Genomic DNA, 13,673 nt, shown 5'->3' with positions numbered 1-13,673 from the left:
TTAATTTATTTTTATTTCGGACTATTAGTCTCATCTTTATTAGTTGTTTTTTTTTTGTTTTTTTGTTTTTTTTATTGGTTTGTTTATTCACGGCGTTTCGGCCAACTATTCCTCTGGCCTTCGTCAGGTGGTAACCGCGACGGATAGGAACTTCGAATCTCCTAACTGCATTCTCAGCCATCACTGCCATCCGTAGTTGTTGTCGTCTCACCACATTTTGGCCAAGTAACCCTCTGGCACGCTTTGGGTGGGATTGAAACCGCTATCTTCAGACAATGCTCATCTGGAACTATAGAGATTCAACGTCTCTATCAACTGCACCAACAACTAATAAAGATGAGAATAATAGTCCAAAATAAAAATAAATTAATATATATAATGCTCATCTCAAAAAACGAATTCCAATTAAGGAATAATATATATATATATCCAAAGCAGTCAAGCAAGATAAACGAGTGATAAGGGGTTAGGCTCCTTACCGTGGGGTCCTGATTTCGAATCTCACTAGATTCAGTCACTCTGATGAGTCGTAGACGACGAAACACGTGTCAGTGGATAATTATATTTTTAAAAATCCATATATATGCCTCTCCTTATATGGGGGTATCAAATTGGTTAAAGGGAAAATTATTTCTAACTCGCATTTAGGTAAAAAATGTACTTTCATAAATAATTGAATTTATTCAAAACGTATCGCAAAAACAAAACCAAATAACATCTATATATATCTATAATATAAAGCTCAACGTTTGTGTGTGTGTATGTCTGGTCACGAATAGGCTCCTATATGGTTGACTATTATAGAAAACTAATCACATATAATGATAGAAGATGTATCGAGACACAGGAATAGGTATGTTTGATCTGGCATAATGATGATTCATTAAAATTGTGGGGTCTGCGTACGTGCTTGGTCCACAAAGTATGGAAATAAAAAATTTAAAAATTAATAAAAAACGTTTACATCATAGCCAATATTTTACAAAAAACACCCGTCTAGCTGAAACCACTGTCAAACATTTTACCCACTCTTTATCTGTGCCTAGATCAAGACATAGATTCCATGAACAAAGTTTCTTTCTTAGAACTGCACGCCTGTGGAACTCTGTTCCGTCTGCCTGCTTCCCACCTAACTACAACCTGGATGTCTTCCAGTCCAACATAAACAAATTCCTGATGAACTGCCCCCTTAAGTAGACATGTTATTAAATCCCCACACTAACGTACTGTACATGCAATAACCTTTATCCCTGAGTGGCTTCCGGGCCTTGATAAGTGGTGACCACCTTGTAAAATATATATATATATATATATATATATATATATATATATAAATAATCTTGTCAGTGTGTGCAAAAAGTCCCTATCAAACGCCTCTCTGAATATTTGGTCTACGTTGATTTTTAGCCGGCAAAAATTACTACTAAGAGATCAAAATTGAAAACAAACTAGTTGACCGTAGCAGGGTAAGTCATATAAAACATTGCTCCTGCTGCTACATTTGCACATGTATAAAATTAAACATTCATAGCTTAAAGATGCTTAATTTTTAAGCTTTTGTATCCATCCTTCTCTCCACTACTGTGGAAGACTTTTGACCGAGATTGAGAACCTACTTCAGTTCCCTGATCAGGTTAATGCGAAGTCATGGTTAGCGGGTGAATGATGTAATATGAAAGTAATCAGGAATAATTCTGTTCATGGTTTTGTATCTCATTGTGCTGAGCAGAAGATACCTCTGGGTACAATGGTTAGGACAATTGCCTAGAATGTGCACTGCTCGGGCAGAAAGAAACTGCAACCTACTGTCTGTACAACTGTAAAGAAAGCTATGGCAATACATGAAACATTTTTCAGAAAACAGCGTGAATTCTGAATGATGAGCAACAATAAATTCATGAATGCCCTGAGGAAAAGGCAGATGGAGAATCATAGCCAGGCAGCAGATGACTTGAATGAATGAATAATAAATTTGTGTTCGCAATTTTATTCTCATTATTATTCTCATACTATTTTATATACTCGCACGCATATGTCTCAATTTCTGTATGCATTAAAATATAATATTTATACATATTTTATATAGATAAAATAAAAAGTCATCTTTTCTTCACCATATTCCCTCTGCTTCACTTTTTTGTTATCAAGTAAGATCTTTGACTTACTTGTTGCTTTATCAAATACTTTTGTATGCAAAATCCTATCCCGCATTTTGCTAATTCCTACCCTCTGATGAGAAAGAAAGTATTTCTTCGAAACTCCGCGGATTAAGGACTATCCACTTATCAAGTGTCTCCTTTTCAGATTAAATATGTTTTTAACTCATTTCAATGTGTTTTTTATTTTAACATGTTTTATTAACTATTTGCTCGTATATATATATATATATATATATATATATATATATATATATATATATATTTTTTTTTTTTTTTTACAAAGGCATCACCACATTATCAAGGCCAAGATACCACTCAAGGAAAGGGTTAAAGAGTGTACAGTAGAAATTGGACAATATAGTAATCATTAGTAATGAAAATTTGGTAAATTTGATAACTTATATGGAACGGCTCATCAAGAACTTATTTACGTTAGACTTGAAGACAACCATATTGTATTCAGCCGGAAAGCAGGAAAACGGAAGACAATTCCACAGGCGTGCAGTTCTAAGAAAGAAGCTTTGTTCATGGAATCTACATTTAGGTTTAGGCACAGATAAAGAGTGGGGGGAATTATTGATAGTGTTTACAGCTAGACGAGTGTTTCTTGTGAAAGTTTGGCGAGGGGGGACCATAGATTGAAGCTCAGTCGAACATTTTCCATGAAAATAACGATACATCAGAGACAAACTCGCAACATCTCTTCTGTGAGATAGAGGTTGCAAGGAAGAGAAAAGGACATCTCCTACGAGGCTACGAAGTCTATTTTGAACTCTATCAAGGCAGGCCAAGTCCTTTCTAGCAGCTCCTGCCCAGATGTGGCAACAGTATTCCATCCTTGGACGTACCTGGTTCTTATATAGATAGAGAATAGCATCAGCAGTGAGATATCTACCGGATCGATAGAAAGATCCCACCATTTTTCCAGCGGCCTTGGCAACAGATTTGATGTACGTGTTCCATTTAAGATCAGGAGTAATGGTCAAGCCAAGAAGCTTGTCAAAACTTGAGGCCTCCTGAAGACGAGAGCCATTCATTTCAATTGATGCCAGATGTGGATCAGAATGTTGATGAGAAGCTTGGTTTTAGATGCATTAAAAGTAACCAGCCACTCCTTACCCCATTGTACTACGTGTTCAAGATCAGAGGAGAGAGAATTGGAGAGAACTTGGTCGTTTACTGTCTTAGATGTGCTACCATAAATGGTAGTGTCGTCAGCATAGATGTCTATAAATGATGTAAGGATGTATATATATATATATATATATATATATATATATATATATATATATATAAATGGCAATTAGTAAAAGCCTGAAGAAAGTGCTAGTACTATTGCAGAGCAAATATATGCAGGTAATAAAAAATAAAACATATATATATATATATATATATATATATATATATATATATATATATATAGAGTGAGAGAGAGAGAGAGAGAGAGAGAGAGAGAGCAAATAGTTAATAAAACATCAGCCACTCTGATGAGTCGTGGACGACGAAACATGTGTCAGTCAGTGGATAATTATGTTTTAAGAACAATGTATATGCCGCTCCCCATTTGGAGGTACCAAATTGTTCAAAGAGAAAATTATTCCCAACTCGCATTTAGGTAAAAATGCACTTTTGTATAAATAATTGCATTCATTCGAAATGTATCACAAAAACAAAAATAGATAAAATAACATCTGCGTAAATTGCAATACATCCAAACAGTCGTGCGAGGTGGTCCAGTGGTAAGAGTTTAAGCCTCTTGTCATGGGGTCCCGATTTCGAATATTGCTAGATTCAGCCACTCTGATGAGTTGTGGAAACACGTGACGGTGGATAATTATGTTTTAAGAACAATATATATATATATATATATATATATATATATATATATATATATATATATATATATATAGTAAGTTATAAAATGTATATGGCGATTAAGCTACACTGAATATTCCGCGTTTCATCCACTTTAGGATTCTTCAGGCTTATGCGCTTCATAATTCAGTGTAGCTTAATCGCCATATACATTTTATAACTTACTAACTAGCTCTACCTACGTATTGAGCACTTTTGAAGTAAATACTTAAAGTTTACGCATAAATCTATACTTTTGTATATTAATTTTATGTGAGTAAATTAAGTAGTTATATATATATATATATATATATATATATAGCAAAATGGTAATGAGTAAAAACCTGAAGAAGGTGCTCAATACTATTGCAGAGCAAATATATATTTTTTATTTTATTACCGTTTTTCAGTAACAGAAACATGTGTAACTAAACAGATAAAACGGTAATAAAATAAAAATATATATGTATATATGTGTGTGTGTGTGTGTGTGTGTGTGTGTGTGTGTGTGTGTGTGTGTGTGTGTATTAGTTTTGTCGATATCAATAGTAATTAATTAAAGTGATTTAATAAGAAAAAAGGATAAATTACAAAAAATTTTCTTAAAACATCATGCTCATTAATTTTCAAAGGAGGTAATTTAAATGAAACTGAGTAAGTAAAATAAAAATATAAAAAAGAGAAACCCCCTCCCCCATACACCATACTCAAGGGAATCAATTTCTTCTTTATTCATATTTCGTTACGGTCTTATTTAAAGAATAAATGAAATTTGGATTATTTTGATTATTCGGACTACTGTTCTCATCTTGAGTGTTATTTTCACAACTTTTTGGCTGATATCACCTCCCGTCTTCTTCAGATGTATCTTGTTGAACTCAAGAATATGCACAAAATTTAAAATGGGACCCTTTATCCACGGGATTAGCATGCTCTCATTCCATCAGCCATGACCAGGTAGAAGTCTTAAGTAATTCGTAATTTTATTCTTAGTATCGTCTGCACTGAGGATTTAATATTCAATCCCCAGAAGAGTGTCACTTGGAACTGAATAAACCTAGTACTTTATCCGTGACGTTACGGATCCAACAAATTAGCAATCGTCATCTCAGAATTTCATAAACATAAATAAAATTGTGTAAAAATTACAAAAATGTAAATATTTTTTTTACTAGGAAGCTGCCCGGCGTTGCCCGGTTGTAAAATATGCATAAATATTATGTTTTAATTCATACAGAAACTGAGACATATGCATGCGAGTAACATGTTTTTACAAAACAGCTTACTTCTTGTAAAGAAAAAAAAAACTACTTGAGTTGAGATCGAAACCAAAACCAAAAGACAGTGAGTCAAGTAAAATAACCATTAGGCCAGCTTGACACGTCTTTAAAAGTGTTTTCAAACCTACTTATTCTTAACATAAGTAATTTGTCATGTGAACTATTCACGCATGCGCATTCATGAAACCGTTGACAAACACATAAAAATCCGATGACCCCCCCCACGTACCAATTTTTAAATTTTTAGCCCCCCCCCTTAGCAGCTCTTTTTTGCCAGATGAAAACCAATCAAAAGGTTTTCACCATGTTTGAATACCCTATATACCAAATTTCAAATCTATAGATAAAAAAATTCATTGAGTATATAGGTTGAGAATCGTCCTCACACACACATTCTCACTTTTATAGATATATAGATTAGTGTGGATAAATGTGAAATTCTTGCACTTATTTACAATAAACTTATGAATAGAATGTTTATTATTTTAAATTGTCGTTTCAACGATTTCAAAGAGTGAATTTTCTGAAAGATAGCTAGTCTGTCTATATAAATAAAACAATAGATGTATGTGTGTATGTGCAGGTGTCTGCCTGTGTGTAAATATTTAACCGATAAACTCTTGAACTACTGGTCACATAACACTGAAATTAACAGGAAATAGTATTCATACACTAAAGATGATTTATAGCGAGTAAAATCTTTGTTTGGATGGATGAATAACGCGTACAGATATATATCGATAAGTTAAAAAGCAAAATGTTCATTTCAACCTTCCGACATATTTCTATTGCTTTCTGCGCATGTCCAAAATTCAATACATTTCAAGTCGTTTAATATTAAAATGTTCTTATCTGGCTGTCGATAACTACATCAGTAGGGAACGCGAAGGGAAAGCTAAATGTTTTAGTTTCGATTCTAGCTGACGGCACCCAAGTCATTATTACTTTTTTTCATTTTTGAAATCAGTATCATATATTAGATACAATATAATATTCAACAGAGAATTGGCTCTGTGATAATATATACGAAATCTGCATGAATTTAAAATATATTTCAACGTATTTTACGACCCGGCAATACCACGTCCCCCCCTCCCTCGCTAATATAAACTAAAAAAAAAAGTTTCGATTATGACGGTAGTATATCTATCAAACCAATGTTCTATCATAGTTCAGTTAACTTAAAACGAACGATTTAAAGATTGATCTTTATTTTTTAGGTCATTAGTTTTTTTGTTTTTTGGGTTTTTTTTTTTTTTTTTTAGTCAATGAAAGACAATTACCGCGCAAATCGATCAATCGGTGTCATAAAGAGAGCTTTTACTGACAAAATAAACGGATACATCGAGTAATCACCCACACACCTATCATTAAAGCTTTTAATTGTTGTGCGTAGGAAAAAAAAAGTATCACGATGCATCCGACCAGGCATCTCTAAAAGTGGTTCTGTCGGTCGATTTGTCACTCTAAGTTTGAAATATCATTTTCGTTGGTCTGTCATGCTTAAGTTTGAAATATAATTTTCGTCAGTGTGTCATGTTTAAGTTAAAAATATAATTTTCGTTAAATTTAAAAATTAAAAATTTTTATAAAATTTTGAAATAGTATTTTCGCCAGTCTGTCAAATTTTGAAATAGCATTTTTGTCACTCTATAAAATTTTTAAATAGCATTGTTATTTGTCTGCCAACTTTTAAAATAGCATTTTAATCAGCTTGTCAAATTTTGAAATAGAATTTTCGTCATCCTGCCAACTTTTAAAATAGCATTTTAATCAGCTTGTCAAATTTTGAAATAGCATTTTCGTCACTCTATAAAATTTTTAAATAGCATTGTTATTTGTCTGCCAACTTTTAAAATAGCATTTTAATCAGCTTGTCAAATTTTGAAATAGAATTTTCGTCATTCTGACAAATTTTTAAATAGCATTTTTGTTTGCTAAATTTTGAAATAGCATTTTCGTCAGTCGATCAAATGTTGAAATAGTATTTTATTCATATATATATATGTGTATGCAGGATGGAATGAGAAAAGTGTTGCCATAGAAAAGACGACATGATTCCATTTCTGTTTGATGAAAACCGGTTTTCTTTTTTTTGTTGCAGACCATCTACTAGTTGGCCAGTTGTGTACAAATCCCAAGAGCAATAGGAGCCTTCTATTATGTTTGAAAGTGACACAATGTTCAACGAGCGAGATCGGAGATGTGCTGCTGTGCAACTCATGCTCTCTACTGATCAAATTTATGACAACAGGACCATTGCCAACACCCTCAAAGGGCATCACTAGATTGCCACAAATAACAGGGATGTGCTCAGGGTGATAAAAACAAAGTTTGCAGCCACGGTTGTGATCTTTGGTGTGGTTTCAAGTGAGGACCACATTAGGCCATCTCACATCTTCAAAGATGGCTTGAAAGTCAACACCAAAGTGTACCTGGATGTGCTGAAGAGTGTGGTGATCCCCTGGTACAATCAGATGACCGCTGGTAGATCCTGGGTGTGGCAGCAGGACTTTGCACCGGCCCACAAGTCTAAAGAGACCCAGGCTTGGCTTCAGAAGGAGTGCTATGACTTTGTACTCTTCTCTCATTGACTCTCGGCTTCCCCCGATCTGAACCCACTGGACTTTGTTTGGTCATACGTCGAGAATATCACCAATATGTCCTCCAACAACACCAAAGCCAGCCTGATTGCTGTCATCTGCCGAGTATTCGCCGATCTCCCGTTGGCACTTGTGAAAAACGAATGCACCCAGTTCTAGATGCGTATCGAGGCAATAATTGAGGCTGAAGGCAACTACATTCAATAGATACCTGAATCGATTTTTTCAATAAACGTTTTAAAATAAAGTTGTAGTGTTGGTTTCTTTAGGGTGACAACTTTATCGTTCCACCCTGTATTTCTTGTTGAAACTGACTTTTCAGACATCCAACATTTAACATCTTTTGACAATTGATCATGTTTGTTGTTTCTTCTCATGCAGGTGTTTTGTGTCAGGTTCATTATTTTTACTTACATGGCCTTTTGGCACATCTGATAATTATTTGATGTTTCTTGCATATCGTACACATATTTAATAACATTAATAATAATAGTTTCAAAAAATATGAAAGAAAAACAAAAGCATTTTTCATATTTCTTTTTATCGTATAGTTTATTGATTAATTTTTAGAAATCACAAACAGTTTTTTAATCTAAAGCTTCTGATACTGTATGGATAGTTGGGGACGATTTCATAAGACGTTTAGATGGAAAATATAATCCTCCTTGTAAGTATGAATTAGAAAAAAGGTATTATTGTATATGAGAACCTGCACCCACCTGCCTCCCCCACCAAGACAAAATGAGATTCTACACATTTTAGGTGATTATGTGTGAGCACCCTGAAAATCTTGGTGAAAAAAAATGTTTCAAGAAAATTATTTTAGAATTTAGAGTAGAGGATCAGTTTTGCATATAAATTTAACATACACTCATCACTCAGTGTTTTAAGGCAGTTGATAAGATTTTTCTTTGAAGGGGTAGGCTTTTCACCTATCACCTAGGCTTAGGATTAATCTAAGGCTAAAGGAATGTTTTTTTTTTTTTTTTTTTTTTTTGAATGGGCGGGCTTGCTACTAGGTTTTTAGAGTTAGTGGTAATATAAAGGGATTTTTCTTTTTTTTACACATCATCTCCCCCCCCACACACACACGCACACACAAAAAAGTGCAGAATTTATCTCTTAAAAATAAAAATGCTAGTTAACTGCTTTAAACTATTATACAGTTCAACAATGATACAGAAATGGGGGATCATTTATGTAAAATTTATATGTGCAACTGATCTCCCACTAAAAATTTTAAAATAATTGTTTTTGTTTCCTTTCTCTTTTTTTAAGTTTTTCAAAGTATTTACACATAATTGTCTCAAAATCTAGAATCTCATTTTATTAGTGGGCGACTTAGTTCATCCACAAATTTAACACCCAACTCCGCAAAAACAAAAAAAGATAATCATTTTATAAAATTGTAATTTATTTTTTCATTTTTAGTAAAAAAAAAAAGAAGATATATTTAGATTTTACAGGAGGTTATCGTTATATATTATACAAAAATTCCAATTTTTCGAGATTTATAAACAAAATTAAAATCAAACTATTGGAAATATTTTAAGTAGGATAGTCGTATGATGTAAATGTGGTATTCTGGTGACTGCTGCAGTGAAATGGATGGACAGTAATGAAGAAAAAAATACTTAGACAAAAAAAGTAGTACAGACAAAGGAAACCACCCACGATTCCCCACATTTTTCAGGGCATTGTCATTAATTTGTTAAAATTATATCACTATGTTTGTAATGAATAAATAATTCAAAGTGTAGTACCTGTTCTGTCCTTGGTCACAGGATGAGAAATCTTTCATAACTGGGACAATTAAAGAAAAAAATTATTGCAATCCAGAATCTATCATTCTTTTGTATGTTTATGATCTGCCTTTTACCCGCATTAAAAACTGATCTAGTCTCTAACTTTTCCCTAATGGAAGGCATGTAAATAGGAACAAAATATTAAGAAGTATGTTAGATAAAAAAAAAAAAAAAAAAAATCATCATCATCATCATGATCACCACCACCACCACCACCACCACATCATCATCAGTTTAACGTCCATTTTACATGTTGGTTGGTTGGTTAGTTGGTTGGTTAGTTGGTTGGTTGTTTTTGTTTTATGGCATATCAACTCTTTTCGGGTTATTTAATGCCGAATCCAAAGATTTTGAAGAACAATTTTTTAATAGAATATATTTGTTGTTTTCAAGTCGGTTTCTATTTAATCCATAGTTGGGACCCTAACAGGTACTACCACTCCGGGTCAGAGTGGACCTGGAAGCAATGGCAATTAAAGGGTGGCTCCACACTCCCCAAAGCCCGCAAGTTAGGGCTTCACCACTGGATATAGTTTAAGGTCATATCCAGAACCTTACATGTTGGCATGCGATGGATAAGAAACTGACTTTCAAAGTAATCTATCTCTGCCTAGGTCTTTATTTATTCCTCTTTCTTTCAAGTCCATTCTCATCACAAGTTTTTCTTGGCCTTCCCCTGTAAACTGTGCCTGCTACCTCAACTGTTCTACATCTACTAATCCAACAACTCTCACCATTTCTTGACCATATCATTGAAGTCTCCTGTGTGCATTTCCCTATAATGTCAAGATCTAATCTTCCTTTGAGATCAATAGATCTAAATTTGTGCTTAAGACTCACATTACACATCGATTGTATCATTCTCATATCATTTATCTCCATGCAACGCCAGGTTTCACTTAATAATGACAGAAGTTCCCTGAACTTGCTCCATCCACTTGTAATTCTTGCAATCACACAAGCACCTGCTCCACCCTGTGCTGCAATGCTATAACCATGGTAACAAAACTTCTCAACAACCTTAATAGCTAGGCCATCCAGATATACTTTCTCCATATCGGAGTTCTCATCCATCTTGCACACAAACTGGTCATCATCACTGAACCTACTTGTAATTCCACAAATACCACAAAAGATTGAATTATATGAGACACGCTTTCCACAAATTGGGCAGGAAGAACTTCCACCCTCTTAGTGGTTGTAGTGTTGGAAAACAATATAAAAATAAACCCATCAGTCGTAGAAAATCATTTTTTAAAGCATTTAAACAACAACAACAACAACAACAACAACAATCGACAACAACAACAACAATCGACACATACTTAAAAACAAAACATTCTATTGACATGTGACTAAGAGCAAAGTGTAGTATCTTTTCTTCTTTACTCTCCTCAGTCTCAGTGTTCATTTCATCTGTTTAAACACACACACACACACACACACACACACACACATATATATATCATCATTTCTCGAGTTTATGTAATTACACGTTGATTTTTTATTTACTATTAATCGAATATATATTGTAATAAAAAATGTAATAGCAAAATAAAAAAAAAAATCATTAAAAAATAATTACGAGATTAAATCTACCAGAATGCATTTCGGGTTATACATAAACAAATCAGCCATTTTAGTTTTTTAGTTTTCTGTCCATAGTTAAAAAAAAAGAAAAGAAAAGACCTGACTGATTTCGTGACTCTTTGAAATTCGAAAGGAATATGAAAGAATTTAAACTGTCGCATAGGAAATAATTTGTTAAACTCCTTAGGAAATCCTCATTTAGTAAAAGACTGAAAATTTTGGAAGCTTTTTACATCCAAAAGATTTTATATATATATATATATATATATATATATATATATATATATATATATATATATATATATATATATATATATATATATATGTGTATGTATGTATGTATGTATGTATGTATATGTATGTATATATATATATATATATATGTTTGTATGTGTGTATGTGTGTGTATGTATGTATGTATGTGTGCGCGCGCGTGTGTGTGCATTTGGTTAGAAATTTGGTACAAAAAATAAAAACAAACCCAATCAAGCGTAGTTAGACAGTTTTGTTTGTTTTTTTTTACAAAATTATTATTTATTTTGAATAATAATAATAATAATAATAATAATAATAATAATAATAATAATAATAATAATAAGAAGAAGAAGAAGAAGAAGAAAGAAAATAAAAACGAAAATAAAAAGACCCCGAGCAACGCTAAAAATGGTCCGATAATTATTGCATAATCGAGAATTCTACTTTCACTTTCGTTTTTCTTTCTTTATTTTAAGAGATCGTATGTCAATTTAAAAGTAAACAAGTGCGCATGAAAGAAATTACACTAATCTTTTCATTTTGTTGTTGTTGTGGTTGTTGTTTTATTTTTTAATTATTTTACCTGAAGAAGGGTCCAAATTGTTGTACAGCTGGGCTTCCTTTTCAGCCACCCGGTTTTTCACGGGTTTAAATAAATAATCCTTGTCCATCCTTCTACCCCGGGTGGTTCGTTCGCCATCCCAGATATGTTGACTGCATCGCAACATTGCTGATATATAATATAATATAATATAATAAACTTGGATAAAAAGGTACAAAAATATAGCGATGACTCCCACGAAATCAGTCAGTCCCAAATCAGATCACACACGACGTCCAAGATGCGTGACCCGCATAGATATCATAAGTGTCACTTATTTTCATTTATAAAGGAATACAGCATCATTCATGAATGTTCGTTTATTTGTTTGTGGGTTTTCTCCGTATCAGTAGGCTCCTCCCCCACATGTGCCACGGACGACAGTGTCACAACGTTCGTACCAGGCTTATTCTTCTTCTTCTTCTTCTTGTGTAAGGACAGGGTATACGCGGGGGGCGAGCAGGACACATCACGGACACTTGATGATTCTGATAATGGTGTAAGCGCGATCGGGGCGGTGTTGCTGCTGCTAATAACGAAGATGATGATAATGAGGATGATGACGATGACGACGACGATGACGACGATGATGATGATGAAGATGATGATAACGATGATGATGACGTAGTACTACTGCTGTTGCCGTTGTGTAGCTAGCAAGCGTCAAACTGTAACTGTGACACACATTAGAAATTGAATGAAAGGAAAGAGAGTGGGCGGTTGGGGTGATGTCACTTCTAGGCAGTTTGATGCAAACCTCTAGAAATTATCAAGAAGAAGAAGAAGAAGAAGAAGAAGAAGAAAAGAAGGAAATACAAAGAAAAAAGAAAGGAATGTAGAAAAAGAAGAAGAAGAAGAAGAAGAGAAGGAGCAATAATGTTAGAAAAGAAGAAGAAGAAGAAAGAAAAATAAGACGAAGAAGAAAAGAAAGAAGGAAATATAAAGAAAAAAGAAAGGAATGTAGAAGAAGAAAAAGAAGAGTAAGAAGAAGAAGAAGAAAAATAATAAGAAGAAGATGAGTAAGTTGAAGTAAGACAAGAAGAAGAAGAAGAAAAGAAAGAATGGAATATAAAAAAGAAAAAAATTAATAATAATAATAATAATAATAACAACTAGAAGAAGAAAAAGAAGAAGAAGTAGAAGAAGACGAACAACAACAACAGGTAGGGGATAACAAAAGAAGAATTAGAAAAAAATTAGAGGAAGAGAGGGAAGGAAAAATGAGTAAGGATTTTCAATAAAAAGAAAGGAATGTAATCATCGAATCAATCGATCGATGATATTGATTTTTGTTGGATTCGGTTGTGTTTGAAGTTTCTTTTCCTCTTCTCAAATCGATTTGTTTGGTGCATTTCAAAAAGAAATGAATAAACACCCACTTTAGCTGATTGGGCCTGTGAAAATCGAACGAATGATGTTGAAAGGATGATTGGTGTGTGTGGAGGGGAGGGGTGAATAGATGTGAATGTGAAAAGAAAGAGGGAGGGGGTGAGAGGAGAGAAAAAAATTGTTGGATGAAGGAAGAT

At 33.4% G+C, this 13,673-nt stretch overlaps 1 protein-coding gene across 4 annotated transcripts in view; it reads right to left on the bottom strand.

The window, feature by feature from the left end:
* The window catches only part of LOC145261281 (rapamycin-insensitive companion of mTOR-like), a 435,824-nt gene extending 423,187 nt beyond the window's left edge, over nt 1–12,637 (bottom strand). For 2 of the 4 annotated variants that reach the window (XM_080119761.1, XM_080119765.1), the window contains exon 1: nt 12,130–12,423. In XM_080119761.1, coding sequence (XP_079975887.1) covers nt 12,130–12,274 — 145 coding nt within the window. In that variant the 5' untranslated portion in view covers nt 12,275–12,423. Of the gene's footprint in view, nt 1–12,129 lie in introns of all 4 variants that reach the window. The other 2 variants (XM_080119764.1, XM_080119763.1) reach the window with 2 other exon arrangements.
* Between the last annotated feature and the right edge of the window lie 1,036 nt (nt 12,638–13,673).

This window comes from Euprymna scolopes, chromosome 37 (assembly GCF_053919585.1).
Source record: "Euprymna scolopes isolate OS-2025 chromosome 37, ASM5391958v1, whole genome shotgun sequence".
Lineage (NCBI taxonomy): Eukaryota > Metazoa > Mollusca > Cephalopoda > Sepiida > Sepiolidae > Euprymna > Euprymna scolopes.
Note: the sequence above shows the minus strand (reverse complement) of the source record. Positions and strands in the feature narration are given on the sequence as shown.